This window comes from Lampetra planeri, chromosome 1 (genome assembly GCF_965212315.1).
Source record: "Lampetra planeri chromosome 1, kcLamPlan1.2.h2, whole genome shotgun sequence".
Lineage (NCBI taxonomy): Eukaryota > Metazoa > Chordata > Hyperoartia > Petromyzontiformes > Petromyzontidae > Lampetra > Lampetra planeri.
This window is the reverse complement of record NC_136107.1, coordinates 9090125-9109723: the sequence shown is the minus strand read 5'-3', so window position 1 is coordinate 9109723 and position 19599 is coordinate 9090125. Positions and strand designations below refer to the sequence as shown.

At 43.4% G+C, this 19599-nt stretch overlaps 1 protein-coding gene across 9 annotated transcripts in view; it reads left to right on the top strand.

The window, feature by feature from the left end:
* The window catches only part of LOC144742273 (RNA-binding motif, single-stranded-interacting protein 1-like), a 244966-nt gene that overhangs the window by 180610 nt on the left and 44757 nt on the right, over window positions 1-19599 (top strand). For all 9 annotated transcript variants that reach the window (XM_078592494.1, XM_078592477.1, XM_078592459.1 and 6 more), the window contains exon 4: window positions 15538-15629. In XM_078592494.1, coding sequence (XP_078448620.1) covers window positions 15538-15629 — 92 coding nt within the window. The remainder of the gene's footprint in view (window positions 1-15537; window positions 15630-19599) is intronic.

Below are 19599 nucleotides of genomic sequence, written 5' to 3'. Positions count from 1 at the left end.
TAAATATTGGCACGCACACACGCACACACACCTATCTTTTTCTTTAAAACACAGGACGGAAAATATGTCTTGTAAACCGGAGCATGTGGTTATAAGAAAATATCAAAAAAGTTGCTGTGTGGTATTTCCCAGAATGGAATGTTTGTGGCGCAGTGAGGTTTGTCTGGGTGGCAAGAGGCTGAAGTTTGGCCATACGCAACCATCGGAATTGTCTCTGCCCGGCTGGCTGCCAGCCACCTCACTCGCTCGCTCGCACAAACTTACCCGCTTCAATTTCAATCCTTGGACCAGCACATACATCGTTTCTGCCTGAGTTGACAAACCTTAGATATTCCGTTTGCTTTGTATGATCACCTGAAGTGAATCACATAATAACCGGCTCATTAGATGAATGTTGATGCATAATTACCTTAGATTGTTCATTGAAAGCATTGGTACCACGAAAGTTTTGGTTGACTTGGGTGACACCAACAAGTGATATTATCTGCTGTGGACCCATGGACGACTCACAATAAAATTACAATGCAATTGTAAAATGCATAACATGCACAGCCAATCCAGCCCTGTGCGGTTCTTACAAGTTATTTGACCATTCACTGTGTTGGTCGGTACGGGTTTGTGGCGACGGGGAGCATAGAAGTACAGTACAACAATGTTTTTTTCTGCACTGCACGTGCTGCCCACAATGTAACCCCATAAGTCTGGAAACAAGCCGTTTGAGCATGGTGGTTAACCCATCAAAGCAATATCCAAGCTCGAGCCTGCTTGGCTTCGAAACTCTGACAAGATCAGGGGTATTCCTGATTAATTCGTTAAAACCACAATACAATTATAATTCACTAATGTTTTGGCTGCCACAATTGTAGCCTTCTGATGAAAGTCAAAAGCCCTATCAGCAGCAGCACCTAGCCAAATCATGAACGGGATATTGAGAATAATAATTTGTATTTAAATTGTGCAACTCAAAAGTAAAGTAGTTTGCTCCATCATACACCTTACAGATGGTACTGGATTAGTGCTCTGTAAATTGAAAAGTTGCTAGCTTGCTGTTATTCCATTGAAGATGAATTTGCCTTGACTTGGAACATGGCCACTGGGATGATAAAATAAACTTAGTCAACAAGGCTTCTGATTGCTGTCATAAGGATTTTTCCAAATTCGATTAATCTTTGCCACGAGTTCTTGGTCTGGGATATGTCTGCGATTGTAAATAAAGACCAGTGTGGTATGGGAGGATGCCTCGAGAGAAGATTTGGCAGCTGGGTTGCGATTGAAGTGGCTAATTTCTGTCAAACACTCATTTAGCCATGCATCGTCAAAGTCCGGCCTGTCGGTAGGAATAATATTGAAAAACATAATATCAGGAGTTGGGTTTCAGGACTTAGAGCAGCTTCACCCAGCCTAACCTCACAGCCGCTGTGCAGCCTCTGCTGCACGGTACTGAAGCGGAATTGCACGCACGCGCGTGCATAATAAAGCACTTCCCCGTTAAGTCGAGGTGCAAATTTAAATCACGCATTCTGAAACTAGCCAATGGCAGCTGATGAAACAAGTAGCAGTGCAATCAAGGTGAATCGTGACTCCGTATAGGGATGTACAGGCGGTGGTGCTCTCGGTGTGGAAGAAACTGTCTGTTTTGGGACGGAACAGGCTGCATTTTGGAGTAAATAGATGAAGTGACACCCAACCGTATCGCCTAATGGTCTCGCAAGGAAATTTTAGTGTAAAGTTGCGGGGTTGAATAAAATATATATTTTTAAATACATGAACAATACCTACATTTATAGAGATTAATGGCTTTTACAAAATGTTCGCCATTTATTCGGAGTGTAATGAGGCGTATTGGGAAAAAAGTGGAGTGTGTTTTGAATTTTTAAAGAAACATAGAGACCTTAAGATACAATTTTTTCCACACAAAAAATGGGGTCCCAAAGTTTCCAATTTTCTGCGATAACTTCCACTTTAATAAGGCCATAAATTCCAAGTCAGCACTTGGAGGAAAATAATGAGTATGTGCTTACTGTGCTGTAAACAAGACAAAAAACTTGGCAAGAATCTCAGAGCTGTTTGGCAAGGCTCCAGAGAGATCCTCAGCTAGCTAATTTTCCGGACAATACATTGAAAGGTATGGGATATTTAGGAACAAGCATTTGTTAGGTATATAGCGTTCGCTCATTGTGGACACTCAAGTATACATCTTTAACTCTTTCGGGGCTGAGAGCCGCGGTTTCTCTGGGAGACGGGTGTTTTTGGATGAGTGTGCAGGCGGCCATATTGCTGTTCTACACAATGGCTTCACATCCATCACTGGCACTACAGTGCCCCACATGCTGAACTGCCAGCGTAACCATCAACAGCTCTCCCCCATGCTGTTTGAAGTTTGGATTACAAAAGGGGTGGAATGATTAATCGATTCAAATGTTAAAATTGATTGTTAAACTCACGATATGTGTATAGAATTGTGTACGCATGCGTAGGAATTGATGCCGTTTTCATTTGGGTTGCATGAAAATTATTCATGTTACCCCAGCAGGGAAGCTGCTTATCGATCAAATTTAAATTTTACGATTACCATGGTTGGCGACGTATGGTGCAAAGGAAGTTCATCATACATATATACAAATATAAAAAGAAACAATCTACTCTCATTTTGTAAAACCCGTCAGCGGGTAGCACTGTGGTAAGAGTGCTCAATTTAAAGTCTGAAGGTTTTGAGTTCAACTCCCAGTCGGGGGTCAACTTAGCCCATCGCTCCTCAGTGGCTGATCAAAAACAGCACCGCTATAGGGGAAATCAACATTGGTTGCCCTGTGGAAGAGAATGATCATGCCACATGAATGTGGATTTCCAACGCTCCATCAATGCTCAGTCAAAATGAGCAATGGACCATGCTTACTTGATCAGGCAGATCTTTAGAATGTTTAACTTTTTTGAGAATTTCCAGCAAGACTGTTGTTATACCTTTGACCAGTCAGTTGTTGGTGAGAGCCCACTGAGACAGCGGGCCACATATTGTGTTGGTGAAAATTCAGTTTCTTCTAGTTTCTAGTGGAAAAGAAAACTTTTTTTCTGCTGAGTTTGCATTTTCAACTCAAAGAATAAAGATAAAAAACGTGATTTCTACAGCCACATAAATCATATCCATTTAGTCTGTTTTGAAGGGGACACTTAAATAAGTGACGAAGATAAATGGGACCGAGAAGTTGAGTACAAAAACTGTTTGTCAAAAAATAATTAGTATCTTGCAAATAAACAATTGTCCATGCATATAGCGTACAATCTGTCACACTCAAACCTTAAAATGAAAACATATTTTAAATGATGCAGTCAAAAATTATGAGAATTGTAGTAGTTTAAGTATATTTAAAATATACTTAAAGTAACCCGTGTTTGCCAGGATTTGCATAAAACATTTACATTTGTAATTGCCACCTAGTAATTCAACATGCAGTATCATGCCCCAAGATATTTAAAGTTACATTCGGTGTGTGATTATTGAGCTGGGTTTCACACTCTCTCTACTATTTCACATATACAAGCTTTGAGGGAAGGCTGGGAGATAGGATTAAATCACCCCATACATAAAACAGGTGTTGTAGGCCAACGCGGTGCTATGTTTTCGGCAGGTGGCAGTACCGAAAAGTCCACTGATGTTATGCTCTTTCCTCCCCATCATCACCAACCGACAGAAAAGGCCTATGCGTGTGGGATTTAAATAGGAGAAACCGCATTAGAGGTTTTTGGGTTAGATCGCGTAAATATATAAATGTGTCGTTTAAACCCGCCACCACCTGACACATCCAACTAGTAAGGGTTGTCAAGTAAACAGAACGTGGCCAATTCGTCACTAGTACAGCACACCGGTGTGTTGGAGAGCCAAGCCACAACATTTACAATCTGAGTACGACGTTTCACCAGTAATTACAACTAGCTTCATCAAGCGACAGCCAGATTTGAAACCGCACAGCTTCGGATCAGCTGTAATGAGGTAATATGCAGACATGTTCTTTTCTGTCCCAGTAATCCAGTGTGCACCTATATCCTCAAATACCCTTCTATAGGCAGCAGCAGCTTACATTGCAGCCATTCTCATATTTAGCCGGGAAAGAGCCACAGGGCTGTTCTTAGGGCTGAGGAGTATAAATGTTGGTTTTCAACAGACTGGGCGGAGACCGTTTTCCTGTCCCGCTGACTCGCATGGGTGGACCCGCATTCTATGCGACGCCCAAATATAGCTGCTTATTTCAAAAACAATGCATGGAGCCAAAAGATATTGGGGACATTTCGTTCATTGGCCCGATGGTCAATCACTTTTTAAAAAGCTGCTCGGTGGACACGCTCCCAATTCGATTTATGGGAGTGTTTTGTTCGCTTTACAGCACCTTCGTGAATTTTTTAACTATCTTGCATACCGACACAAATAAAAGTAGTTTTTATTTAATAAAAAAAAGTGTGATGGAAAACCTCCTGCACAATATTTATCAGGGAGACCTTGTGTAATTAAGCTACACGGTGTGGCTACTCATGACCAGGGCATCAGTCAGCCCCAGCAAAACTTGCGTTGCTCCCAATTCCTCGGCGAGAAAACCCGGGACGATGCCTTCAAGGCGGAATAAATGGAGGATGGAGGCTACAGTATTTAACTGGTGACTGAAAGCATTAAAAACTAGCAAGACGACTGGCTTTAATGAAATCACAGCAGTGCTCAGCCGGTAATGGAAGACGCACAGCTGCTTTAGGGGAATGAGTTGCCTCCCGAGACCCATGGCGGCAGTTTAGGTTCCATTTAATACGGGAAATACAAAATTAATAACAGCAGCATGCCTCAGCTGATGGATTGTGTTTCATTTTTGGATCCAGGTAACATGGGGATAATGAAGGGTAATTAAGTACTTCTGTTGTTAATGGATTTTGCCCCAAGTCAAAACAAGCTTAGAACAAGTGAATTACAAGTGTATCAGTGGTTGTCTCAAATGTTGTTTAATTAGCATTGTGTGTAAACAGGCACATGCATAATGACATGATCGTGTTTGTCGGAATGCCCTAATTAAATTTTAAAAGCTTCAATTTATATTGAGGCCTACTTACAGCTTTAGTAATTGTTATCAATAATTGGTGATTATTGGATTTAAAGACGCTGATAAATGATCACATGGGCAGGTGTGTTAAAGCTGGTTGTTTCATGAAAGTCCAAAATCAGTTTCCATCATAAAATAAGCATGGGGTGGTGCTAATTTTCATGGACAACTGAGGCACTGGTGGGAATTCCACATTTATATAACTATGGCGTATCTCTGCATGAGACAAACACTTGATTTTTAACGAAGTGGTTCAGCATGGCGGGGCTATTCGGCCTAATTCCCATCACAGGAACATTCAGTTCACCGTATTCAGTATAGTTTCTGCTGCTAACCCATCAAACAGAACAAGCAAACAAAAATAACAATCGTAAACATCATCTTTCTTCGCAGATTACTAACCTAATGACACCACCAATGCAAATGCAGGTACCCCTGGCTTCCAGCGCATCATTTGACTTGTCATGAAACCGCGTCAGCCGCTGAGAAAGCCTACGCTATATATCTCTCAACCCAGCGGCTATGGAATTGAGGGGGTGGAGGGTGGGGCTGTGTGCGGGTTGGGTCGGTGGTGACGCTGGCACCCTGCCACACGCCCTGAATTCGCGAGAGGACGTAGTTGGTGACTTCAAGAGGGCGTTTGAAATTAGAAACACATTATTTTAATACACACGGATATACGCAAATGATGCGTACGATGGATTCGTCGTAATTCCAGACATGTCGTGTTTTAAAAGAACGTAATTAAAGTAGCCACGGTACTGAGCGTGCCTCTCCTGCCCCTGATACGTTGGCTCACCGCATTGAAGCCATTGCTTTCTTTTGTCCATCGTCCAGGGAGACAGTGTTCCCATTAAAGTTAATTTCATTGTTGGTTGTAACTTTATATATGTCAATGGACACACAAAGTGTACACAGGATATTCCCACACATTATTGTGTACATATTAAATCCATTCCTGACATTCTCAATCCACGAATGGGGACGTTTTTTTACAGTACTTCACCATAATGTTCAGTGTGGGTTCTGATGTCACAGGTTATAATGTCACTTTTCACTGATGTTCGCCTTGGCCAGGAATTGAACACAGGTCACCAGGTTTGTAGCATAGCACGCCAACCACCTTACCATTTCCGCCTCATATACATGTAATGTAAAAACATTGTTAAATAGTCTAAATGCAGGTCATTCTTTACGATCGACCTTTACCATTTTGGTATGGTACCTATTGAGATAATTTTGCAAGGAATGCCTGGTAATATTATTTTCTTAGGGGTGGTTATTCATCACTCTTTGGTTCTTTCGGTAAAGTCACGTAAAAATAAAATAAATAAAATAGAGTACGACATTTCGATTACAACACAAGCAACCGTCATCAGGTTGAACTAAATTTGAGAGAGAGACAAAACACAGACACAGAGACACACAGACAGACACACAAGCAGAGAGAGACAACACAGAGACACAGAGAGAGACACACAACATAGACACAGAGACCCAATGCCTCTGTGTCGAGGCCTTAAATAGAGAGAGAAGGGAGGGGCGGAGAGAGAGAGGTGGGTCTGCTGGAGCAGAGAAATAAGCATGTCAATGAAAGACCCAACAAGATTGGTACATTTTAGAGAGAGTTGTGTGGAAATCTCAAGCTGCCTATTTCTCTCTCTAAAATTTACCAGGCTCTCTTCGATCTTTCTCTCCCTTGGTCACTTCAGGGTGGATTTCCACACAACTCTCTCTAAAATGTACCAATCTTGTTGGGTCTTTCATTGACATGCTCATTTCTCTGCTCCAGCAGACCCACCTCTCTCTCTGCCCCCCTCTCTCTCTCTATTTAAGGCCTCGACACAGAGGCATTGGGTCTCTGTGTGTCTATGTTGTGTGTCTCTCTCTGTGTCTCTGTGTTGTCTCTCTCTGCTTGTGTGTCTGTCTGTGTGTCTCCGTATCTGTGTTTTGTCTCTCTCAAATTTAGTTCTACCTGATGGCGGTTGCTGGTGTTGCAGTTGAAACGTGGTATTCTATAATTTAATTTATTTATTTTCTACGTGACTTTACCGAAAGAACCAAAGAGTAATTTCTACAGTCACGAAAGCTTCAAATCAAGTTTGTGGTTATTCATGTTTTACATTTAAAACAAAAATAATTGTTTGCCTGATCAGTTGAGAATGGGCAGTGCTCATCTACATGGTTAGACCTGAGGTGGTGATGACAATTCCATATCTGTATGGTTGGATCAGTCATGGGGACGAGTCATTCTATACACAAACAACCACTGCAACGTTTATAATTGAGACAAATCATGAGGAAACCAGCATGCCAATGACTCCAACGTACAATTGACGATGTGACAGGGTCTTTTATCATCTACTTTAAACTAATAATTCTGCATCACCTAGTGAATAAATACATGTTTTCAATTTCACTATAATCAGTTACATTCCATTTTTTTTTATCAACGATACTATTTGGTTTTAAAGTAATTGATTTAAAAAGTCGACGTCAGGTTAATTATACCTGGCTGTGCTGTTTTTGTTCAGTATTTATTTAATCACCTGCAGCGTTCTCTCTTTAAATCGTGATTTGCTACTCCCCCCCCCGCTTCCCATTGATGCAGTTCAGTGCAGTATTTTATACGCCGCCTAAGTCAATGTTAAATAAACCGTTATTATCAAAGTTACCGGGCGGCTACTGAAATAAAAATGTCAACCCCATAAAAGTTGACGCAGTGGCGAGCACTCGGATTGCGAGATATCTCAACTGCTCAGCATTCATATTGCTCCTGCAATATGCAGGTAAATTAAATAAAACATCGACAAAAATATAAAAACAGGAAAATTCACTCTTTCTATGCAACTGGTTGTGAAGCTGAGCAGTATTTTCACTTTACAAGAGATGCTAACATCGGCTCTGGGCTAATTTAAGATGCGCTGTAACTCCCACTACATTTGCAAACAGGAAGACAGGCTTTTAAAAAAATGTATCAGCTTTAAAAGTTGACAGAGGCTGTCAGGCACCTTTCCAATATGTCACGAAGCTGCACTGCTTTTGTGCACAACATGCATTACTTAAATATTTGGAAACCCACAGTTTCAGTTAGCATCAAAACCACATCACAACTGGGTTTTTTTCCACAACATTGTTTCCGATGAGGTACTTGTGGGGGAGAGGGTATTACATGCTTCCTGAAAATGTTCTCTTTTGGTACTTATTAATCCAGAGTCAATCATTTTCTTTACACAACTGCATTATATTTCGATTTAAAGCTTTCGTGACTGCAGGGATTCATCTTCTTGGTTCATTCGGTAAAGTCACGTAGAAGGGAAGTAATAAAAATAAAACATAATAAAATTTTTCTCACGACGTTTCGGCCACAACGCAAGCAGCCGTCCTCAGGTGAAAACCAGGTCCGTCGAGGCGACAGAGTCTGAATGAAACAGCACACGAGCTTGGAGCATATATATAAGCTGGGCGCCTTGACAAAGGAATTTGCATATCAAGAGGAATTTAGCATTTTTATGGGAAATGCAGGAATGTGATTAGTACTACATATGCATGTGCATTATGCAGGATTAACAGCATAAAAGGGAGCTGCAGTTGCTGCTGCTGCAGTTGCTGCTGCTGCTGCTGCAGTTGCTGCTGCTGCAGTTGCTGCTGCTGCTGCAGTTGCTGCTGCTGCTGCAGTTGCTGCTGCTGCTGCAGTTGCTGCTGCTGCTGCAGTTGCTGCTGCTGCTGCAGTTGCTGCTGCTGCTGCAGTTGCTGCTGCTGCTGCAGTTGCTGCTGCTGCTGCAGTTGCTGCTGCTGCTGCAGTTGCTGCTGCTGCTGCAGTTGCTGCTGCTGCTGCTGCAGTTGCTGCTGCTGCTGCAGTTGCTGCTGCTGCTGCAGTTGCTGCTGCTGCTGCAGTTGCTGCTGCTGCTGCAGTTGCTGCTGCTGCTGCAGTTGCTGCTGCTGCTGCAGTTGCTGCTGCTGCTGCTGCAGTTGCTGCTGCTGCTGCTGCAGTTGCTGCTGCAGTTGCTGCTGCTGCAGTTGCTGCTGCTGCAGTTGCTGCTGCAGTTGCTGCTGCTGCTGCAGTTGCTGCTGCTGCTGCAGTTGCTGCTGCTGCAGTTGTTGCTGCTGCTGCAGTTGCTGCTGCTGCTGCAGTTGCTGCTGCTGCTGCAGTTGCTGCTGCAGTTGCTGCTGCTGCTGCTGCAGTTGCTGCTGCTGCTGCAGTTGCTGCTGCTGCTGCAGTTGCTGCTGCTGCTGCAGTTGCTGCTGCTGCAGTTGCTGCTGCTGCTGCAGTTGCTGCTGCTGCTGCAGTTGCTGCTGCTGCTGCTGCTGCAGTTGCTGCTGCTGATGCAGTTGCTGCTGCTGCTGCAGTTGCTGCTGCTGCTGCAGTTGCTGCTGCTACTGCTGCAGTTGCTGCTGCTACTGCTGCAGTTGCTGCTGCTGCAGTTGCTGCCTTATCCATTTTAATATAACACTATGTATTATTCTACCCACCCTAATGTGTATCACACTGCTATATATTTACTATACAATTACGACACCATACATTACTCTGCACACTGCACCATGCCAGTGAGTGGAACGCGGTCTGAAAGTCACCGTAAACGTGAACACAATCAGTTAAGATCCGAAATGGTTTATTATGTCCTTCCAATGATTGCTAAGCCAGAATCCATCTTCTCGGTTGAAATTGTCTCTGTGTTTGTATATGTGGATCGCCTCATGAACGAATCTCTCATGATAGCCAGATGGCTTGCAGAGAACCTCTGTCTTGGAGAAGTCAATGTCATGTGAGCCCACTGAATTGTAACAGTGATCTGCCATGGCTGAGGTGTTTGTCCTACCGTGTTTCAGGTCTGCTTTATGTTCACGGATGCGGTCCGAGACATGTCGTTTGGTTTCTCCAATGTAACTGCTACCACAGAGGCAACTTAGTTTGTAGACGCCAGGGTACTGTATGTCTGGAACCACATCTTTTACAGACGGGACCAGATCACGGATTTTATGTACTGTGTTGAATTGGACCTGGATCTTGTGTTTAATCAGGATTTTCGAGATCTTTTTTGTGACCCCAGCAATGTAGGGTAAGGTGATGGTCTTGAAAGGCTCCTCAACAGGATCCTTCTTGATGGTTGGAGTGATGGCCTTGCGGATTGTGTAGTCGGAGTAACCATTAGCCTTAAGAGCTTGGCGTACGTGTTTGAGTTCACTGCCAATGTGTTCCTGGTCGGAAATGCATTGGGCTCTATGGTATAGAGTCTTGATGAGGGAATTCTTCTGGGATGGATGGTGGTGGGAATCCGGTTTTAGGTAAGCATCCGTATGGGTGGCTTTCCTGTAGACAGAGTGGCTCATTGAACCATCAGGTCTCCTTTTAATTAGGACATCCAAAAAGGGTAGCTTGCCATCTTTTTCGACTTCCATGGTGAATCTGATGGCTGGGTGTATGGAATTGATGTGGTCGAGAAATTGGTCTAGAGCAGGCCGGCCATGTGGCCAGATGACAAAAGTGTCATCTACGTACCTCTTCCATAAGGTCGGGCGTAGAGTGGCAGTCTTGATGGCGTCAGTCTCAAATTTCTTCATGAAAATGTTGGCTACAACCGGAGATAGGGGGGAGCCCATTGGGGTGCCCTCAGTTTGCTTGTAGAAAGTTCCATTCCAGGTGAAGTATGTATGGGTTAAGCAGTGTCTCACCAGGGGGGGTACCCCAACATTCCATCGCAATCATTGAAGACTTGGTTCATCAAGGACTGAATGCTGGGGTACCCCCCCTGCTTAACCAATACATACTTCACCTGGAATGGAACTTTCTACAAGCAAACTCAGGGCACCCCAATGGGCTCCCCCCTATCTCCGGTTGTAGCCAACATCTTCATGGAGAAATTTGAGACTGACGCCATCAAGACTGCCACTCTACGCCCGACCTTATGGAAGAGGTACGTAGATGACACTTTTGTCATCTGGCCACATGGCCAGCCTGCTCTAGACCAATTTCTCGACCACATAAATTCCATACACCCAGCCATCAGATTCACCATGGAAGTCGAAAAAGATGGCAAGCTACCCTTTTTGGATGTCCTAATTAAAAGGAGACCTGATGGTTCAATGAGCCACTCTGTCTACAGGAAAGCCACCCATACGGATGCTTACCTAAAACCGGATTCCCACCACCATCCATCCCAGAAGAATTCCCTCATCAAGACTCTATACCATAGAGCCCAATGCATTTCGAACCAGGAACACATTGGCAGTGAACTCAAACACGTACGCCAAGCTCTTAAGGTTAATGGTTACTCTGACTACACAATCCGCAAGGCCATCACTCCAACCATCAAGAAGGATCCTGTTGAGGAGCCTTTCAAGACCATCACCTTACCCTACATTGCTGGGGTCACAAAAAAGATCTCGAAAATCCTGATTAAACACAAGATCCAGGTCCGATTCAACACAGTACATAAAATCCGTGATCTGGTCCCGTCTGTAAAAGGTGTGGTTCCAGACATACAGTACCCTGGCGTCTACAAACTAAGTTGCCTCTGTGGTAGCAGTTACATTGGAGAAACCAAACGACATGTCTCGGACCGCATCCGTGAACATAAAGCAGACCTGAAACACGGTAGGACAAACACCTCAACCGTGGCAGATCACTGTTACAATTCAGTGGGCTCACATGACATTGACTTCTCCAAGACAGAGGTTCTCTGCAAGCCATCTGGCTATCATGAGAGATTCGTTCATGAGGCGATCCACATATACAAACACAGAGACAATTTCAACCGAGAAGATGGATTCTGGCTTAGCAATCATTGGAAGGACGTAATAAATCATTTCGGATCTTAACTGATTGTGTTCACGTTTACGGTGACTTTCAGACCGCGTTCCACTCACTGGCATGGTGCAGTGTGCAGAGTAATGTATGGTGTCGTAATTGTATAGTAAATATATAGCAGTGTGATACACATTAGGGTGGGTAGAATAATACATAGTGTTATATTAAAATGGATAAGGCAGCAACTGCAGCAGCAGCAGCAACTGCAGCAGCAGCAGCAGAAACTGCAGCAGCAGCAGCAGAAACTACAGCAGCAGCAGCAACTGCAGCAGCAGCAACTGCAGCAGCAGCAGCAGCAGCAACTGCAGCAGCAGCAGCAACTGCAGCAGCAGCAGCAACTGCAGCAGCAGCAGCAACTGCAGCAGCAGCAGCAACTGCAGCAGCAGCAACTGCACCTCCCTTTGATGCTGTTAATCCTGCATAATGCACATGCATATGTAGTACTAATCACATTCCTGCATTTCCCATAAATATGCTAAATTCCTCTTGATATGCAAATTCCTTTGTCAAGGCACCCAGCTCATATATATGCTCCAAGCTCGTGTGCTGTTTCATTCAGACTGTCGCCTCGACGGACCTGGTTTTCACCTGAGGACGGCTGCTTGCGTTGTGGCCGAAACGTCGTGAGAATAATTTTATTATGTTTTATTTTTATTATTTTATTACTTCCCTTCTACGTGACTTTACCGAAAGAACCAAGAAGACAACTGCATTATCTTCATGTCACGAAACCTCGTTGTTTTTAAGCCCGCCCTGAGCCAAGGGATGAGCAGCAGTTGTTGGTTTGCAACTCTGAAACAGTGGAATTTATACCCAAAATGTGCATTTCCCACTGTGTAACATGCACATGGGAAAGCATGGAGAAGTGCACACTGGGAATTTTGCTGAAAGACACAAAGAGGGATGCATAAATTGGAGAAGATACGGATGTTAAGAGACATCTTGTTGAGTGCTGATGCAATTAAGTGTCATTGGGCAGGCCATGGCGCTGTAGAGGATGATGGCCGGTGGACTATAGACGGAGAGGCAGCCCAAGGAGGGAATACGAGCAATGAAATGGGCTAATGTGCAGGTGCTTGATAACACATTCCTCCTGCGGAGGGAGCTGGTAGGAACTTTAGGTTGCTCGGTCAATGATCCAGGGTCAACGGCGGCATGGTGTATTCCGCAAATATGCCCGACTGTGAGGGCGGGCACAAGCCGGCGTGAGTAGGTTAAACGTTGAGTTTTATAAGGGCACCACGGGGTGACCAGCCCCTCCCTCCCCACCCAGCCCCACCCCTCTCACCCCCCACCCAGCCCCTCCCCACCCTCCCCAGCCAGCCCCTCCCCACCCTCCCCTCCCCACCCAGCCCCACCCTCCCCACCCAGCCCCTCCCCACCCTCCCCTCCCCACCCAGCCCCTACCTCCCCACCCAGCCCCTCCCTGCACGACGGACGGACACAATAATCCCATGTGGGCTGGTGTAACCAGGAGGTTCCTACCAGTAAAATGTTTCATTGCAGGACCATGAGAGATGGCAACGGCTTGTGGAAGCATTCATCTAACAGTGGTTTGATCATGCCTGATGGTGGAAGATGATTCATAAACACGATGTTTTATAAAATGTAGTATTCCAAAAATGTAGCCTTAATTGCCACACCTAAAAAATTTATGAAATTATAAATAATTGTATTTCAAAGGCACACTTGTGATATGTGAAATGGAAAACATTGCAATGCAAAAAGAATCCCTCAAACAGAGATTTATTCAATCTTTTATCACTACCCCTGAAAAGTTAAGTGCTTTCAGAGAAATGTAAAGTTTCGCTGAATTGGTTCTGACTGTAACCAAACATTCTGCGAATCTGCTGATGTGATCGCTCTTGTGAAAGGAAAGCGCATATATGCTAATAACAGTGGTCATTGGGGCTATGGAAATCCCCCCCCCACACACACACTCTAAACCCCAATATATAGAAACATGAGTGTATGTTACGTTGTTCAAAGACACAAGTGATAAACTGAAAGGGCATAGTGGGAAATTATGGTGATTGTAACCATAACCCCTGAGTTGTGTGCACACGGCCAGCTACTCACATCTTGGACAGATTCTCCGTCTGCTGACCTTTCCAACGTCATGCTTTAAAATCGTTTAAGTGTTAATTTAGGTCACGTTAAATAATAAGTCACCCTGTATTTGTACGCTGTGATTATGATCGTTGTTTTTAAAGTGCACCGTCTTATAACCAATTCCTTCCGAATAGAAGTACAAGATACATTATCTTGCATACGCACGCAATGCAATTAAACGTCAGCTGGTTTGGTGTTTTAAGAAGGGCTAATAAAGTTCACAGTCTTGGTTCAGTTATCCAATTAAGCGATTCAAACATAAAACTCAAATATATATATACTGTATTGATTTACATATTTGTTTCCCTGCTTGTGTGTGTGTAATGTAATACAATAATGACAATACTTATTCCATTGTCATACCCATAGATGAAGAAATCTAAGGCTGAATCCCTCAAGACTAAACCTCATCAAGTCTTTTATTCAGAAATATTTCACATATTCATCATTGTCCAGGCCACATCTTACGAATATTGCCAACCCCATGCCTTTAAGTGCCCCGAGGCAGGCCAGCCGCGCTATCAGGTGGATGTCTGGCCCAGCATGATTGGCCTTCTCTCCTGCGGCAAATGAGTGTCTTGGATCAAGAGGCCATTGGTGTTGAAGCCCATTACGGAGCTAATGATGCGTTTGGAAATTGCTGGTAATTGTGTAAATGCGCAGAACAGTACCATTTCAATTTGATCAGACTTGATTGTCAGTGTGGCAAGGCTATCCAGGCTATTTGACTCTAATGTGGGGAGATGCTCATGAAGGAAGATTAAAGCAAAGACAGTTACCACGCTTTTAACTGTGCAGTTCAGCTAATACTCATGTTTACACAGGAATAAAAAAGGGTATTTTGTTGGAACTCGTTAACCAATTAAAACCACCTGCCTGACGAGTCATGCGATATATTTTCCAGTGGTGTTTTCATGTTCTATGAATATCAGCTTTAGGAGCAACTTTTTTGTTTCATAGAAAGTGGCTGTTACTTTATGGGTAGATACACATTTGTTTGGAACTCGTCTTTCTTGCTAGGAGTAAAATGTATAATGTGTGTGTGTCACTGTCCCTTGAAAACATTCCGCAAGACCTTTTGAAAAATCTGAAGGTTTTTTTCTGGCGTAACTCTTGCTTGTACATGCGCGGGGCACCAACTCGATGACAGTTTGTTGAACATTGGGGGGGGGGGGGATGATGAAATATAACTCCAACAACGTTTGAACAAAGTTAATGAATGAATGGAGTGATCGAGTCTTTTGATATGACACACTGCAGATGTGTTAGTAAATATGGTCGCGTCTGTATATGGCTTTGATGCGATACGCATGAAAGCGCATGCCATAATTGGGTGACTGTGACCTACCCTGCTGAGCTTGGTGTTCGTGACCTGTCTGTGTTGGACTACTTGGTGACTTCCTCTTTTTCCAAGTCTGAGCAATGCACAAACATATGTATATACACACTCGGTGCTGTTTGCACAAAGCAGGTTGTGATTTTTTAATAATGTGCGTATACGACTTTGTTCCCAATGTTGTCACCATGTCACCACAGGGTACGGCTTTGTGGATTTCGACAGCCCAGCCGCAGCCCAGAAGGCAGTGTCGGCCCTCAAGGCCAATGGTGTGCAAGCACAGATGGCCAAGGTAAGCTGCCACTTCCAGTCTGCTATGGCTGTGGTGTACTCAAGCACGTGTTGATGCCATTTTACCCTCATCATTGGTCGTGAACGTAAAAACGTAACGATGGTGCAGCCGTGGATTTACTTACTCAAGCCAATGCCGGCAGACGGGCCTCCATGAGATTGGTCTACTCTACCACACGTGCCTGAAGCAAAGAAGTATGGTAGTTGCCTTTATTTCACCATGTGAGAGCTGTTTGAAGCTATGTGTTGTAGATGAGGCCTCAATTTTATTTTTCAAGGACGACCTGGCATGAATATACGAAGGGTACAAAAAACAGGTTGAGAAATACCATTACAAAAACAATTATTCCAGGTTCGGAGGAAAACGCAATATTAAAATGTAATCAGTTTTTTCTAAGCAAAGTACATTACCCAAATTATCAATATATTAGAGCATAAACTTGTAAAACACATTTTTATAATTAAGATGCAAAATGATTCAGTCTCCATCTGAAAATAACTGTTCGTTCACAATCCCTGCTTGGCTGCCAATGCTGTCAGTGGATCTGTAGCAAAAATGTGGGTTTCACTCCGAAGTGCATTTTTGTGATGACTACCCTGAGCTATGTTCTTGTTATACTTGGCAGGGCACTGTTTAGTGGACTCAAGCCACTCGACTAATTTGAATTTGTTTTTTTCTATGGAGGTAGCAGTGTTTTTACAGTTACTTTTTAAAATGAATGGGGTTGTTATTTTTTGTGTGCTTCATTGCCATATTTTATTGCTTTTTGTGATATGAATGACCCAGGTCACTCTAGAAACTGAGACGACCCTCGTCTCTTGGGTTCTCACCTGGTTAAAGAAAATAAACTTGAAACCTGACATTTCTTCAATAGATTGGTGGGAAAGATTCCACACAGTGAAAGGGATTGTTTGAATAATACTTCCTCAGCACTGCATGTTACAGGTAGAGAGTGCGTTATATCTAAACGAATAGTCCACAAGTATTGTGGTATAGCAGACATGATTCCTTGTAAAAAAGGTTTCAGTTGTGTTCCCAGAAAAAAGGGGCAAAACCTATTCTTATGTTTTGGTACTGACAAAGGAGGTCCCATGATGTAGATGCTCACCCGAGCTCTCATTGTCTTTGTGCTGTGTACGCCTTTTGGCGTTCTCTGGTCTAACACCGCTTGAGACGAGGCTCAAAAGAAAGCCGTCTCTGGTGTGGACCAATCAGTTTCATAGACAATGCATTTATTATTATCAGAGTATGTTTTTTTTTGCATTTTGACCACAAGTATTGTGGTTAATGCAGACATGATTCCTTGTAAAAGGTTTCAGTTTGGTGTTTTAACAACTTAACCCATGTTTTAACAACTTAACCCATGTTTTATTGCCAGATAAAAGGGGAAAAACTTATTCTCATATTCTGGTACTGGCAAAGGAGGTCCCATGATGAAGCAATGTGTGAAGTTTATAAATGACACAACCCGTGATGCAGAGAGGCCCAAATCCAACGTGTCAGAACAATGCAAATAAAGGCCAACTGCCTGTTTCGTGCGGGCAGGTGAAGGGTTTCTGTCTCTCCGGTCCAGTTTTTGTGTGACAGTAAATGAAATAGTTATTTTTGGCAATTGGAAAACTCATTAAAGAATGTCATACAAAAACAATTGATTGCACAGAAGCTTTCTGTAATAAGCAATTTATTCCGAGGGTGCTCTGACGTTTAGTCGCGGCATTGTCCGAGGAGGCCCTTTGCTGAGCAGGGACACTCGCCAAAAGGGCTCGGCTCCAGAGGACATTGCTTTTCGTAATGTTGCGGAAGGACAGATGGCCTGTGAAAATAATAGATTGTAAGTAATCACCTGCATTATTTTACCCCAGAGAAATACAACTACTTAAAATATTCGTGAGTTTTTTTTAGATTAGGTAGCACGTGCCAGCTTTTTTTTCTTCCTTTGCTGGTTTCCCCCCTCCGGCTCCACCTAATTCCAACACGCGGCTCAAAGGCTTGCATCAAGCGCCACCCACGGTGCCATCAACTGGAAGCTTGTAGATGAACAAGATTCCTAGCTCATCAACAAAAGAGGTCCATTTAAGCTTTGAAAACGAACGGCGGCGTACAGCGCAGAGGTAGGAGACTTGAGAGCCCTCGGAAATCACCACGGCTTCTAATGTTGTTGTAAAGTCTATGCTTGAGCTGGAATCCATGTCAAATTTCAGGCTATACATTGAGCTAAGTATGTTAGCCATTGAGATCCTGGGAATATATTGTGTGGCGCAAGTTATAAGCACGTTGGTAAAGCAATATGAAGGGGTACATTCAACTTAAACGTAAAGACCTTTTTGTCAAATTGCAGTTTGGTTTGCAACAGCGTCAGATTTTAATTTAGAGTGAATCTATGGCTCTTTGGTTGATTAATTTTAGGTTTTTTTAAGTCTCAAATACACGGTGTTCTGAAACATTGGAGTTTATAATAAACACAGCCGTTTTGAATATTGCTTTTTTTGTCGCAAACACATTGACGTGGCTTGGCTTCCCTGCTGTATTTATAGTTAAAGTCTGGCTTCCTATCCTCTTGTTGAAGGTGTCACTATAAGATGACTGCATAAACAAAAGGACACTTTCAAAGGCTTTCGTGTTGACTTAAGTCCTTATTTGAATTGTTATAGAGTACACTTTAAAATGGATGCTGATGTTGTGATGATGAACAAGAAAAACTATTGTTTAGTTTATGTTCACAAGTTATTGTCTCCACACAACATGGGCTTGGGGGTGACCCTCATACCTACTATAATCACCCAGGAATATTCTTTGGGTCTTTCGGTAAAGTCACATAGAGAGTCAATAATAGAGGTTTTTGGGGTTAGATCGCGTAAATATATAAATGTGTCGTTAAAAACCCGCCACCACCCGACACAGCCAACTAGTAAGGGTTGTCACGTAAACAGAACATACCAATTCATCACCAGTACGGCACACCGGTGTGTTGGAGAGCCAAGCCACAACATTTACAAACTGAGTATGACGTTTCGCCAGTAATTACAACTAGCTTCATCAGGCGACAGCCAGATTTGTGGAGAAGTCCACCTGTTTAGTTCCTTATATAGAGGCGTAGATCTGTTGACCACACTTCTGCGCTCTTGCACAATGTGGGGGGGGGGGGGGGGGGTTACTGAGGCAACGTACATTATGCATGTGCATTATGCGAGCCCTTTGAACTTGTCCTTCCTGTCTATTCTGTTTATTAAAATAGCCCTACCAACGGTAATCCCTATTGCCGTACGCTGCCCTTTGTAGGCATGCATTTAAATAATGTATTATTTGATTATTCGCTTCCACGCAGCACTAAGGCGGTAGCTATCCGAACGATTCAAGCTATTTTTATTTGTTTCAATTTCGATAGATTCTCTAATTAGTCTTGGCCAGTAGTAGCTAGTTTTACACAAAACTTCAACATTATCAAAATCAATTGAGTGTCCTTGTTAGCACGTGTGTTCTGCTACTGCTGACAGTTGCATTTGGGAGAATTGAATATTTCTCTGATGTTCTTTTAGTCTCGTGCTGATCATTCGTCCTGTTTGCCCAACATAACATTTACCACACGTGCAGTTAATCCTGTACACACCTTCTGTTGATAGCTTCGGTAATACCATATATTAATATCTGTGTTTTATGTGTAGTAGAGTTACCCACTCGATATTCACAAACTCGGAGAGCAAATCGTTAACAAGGTTTTCCCGCTCAAACTAACGGTCAGGGTCTCACAAGCTGTGAGAGCTGACCGTAAACAAGGTTTTCCCGCGTGACCAAGCGGTCAGGGTCAGATAGGGTGAATTGGGATCGAAAAGCATATTGGGAACGACCAATCACAGGGTTCCACAAGGTGGCCGGGGATTGGACAACCCGGCCACGAACAAGTATAAAGCCAGAGTGCTGAGAGCTCTCGGGGAGTTGGACTACACGAAGACCCAAGACGGCGGAAGAAGCC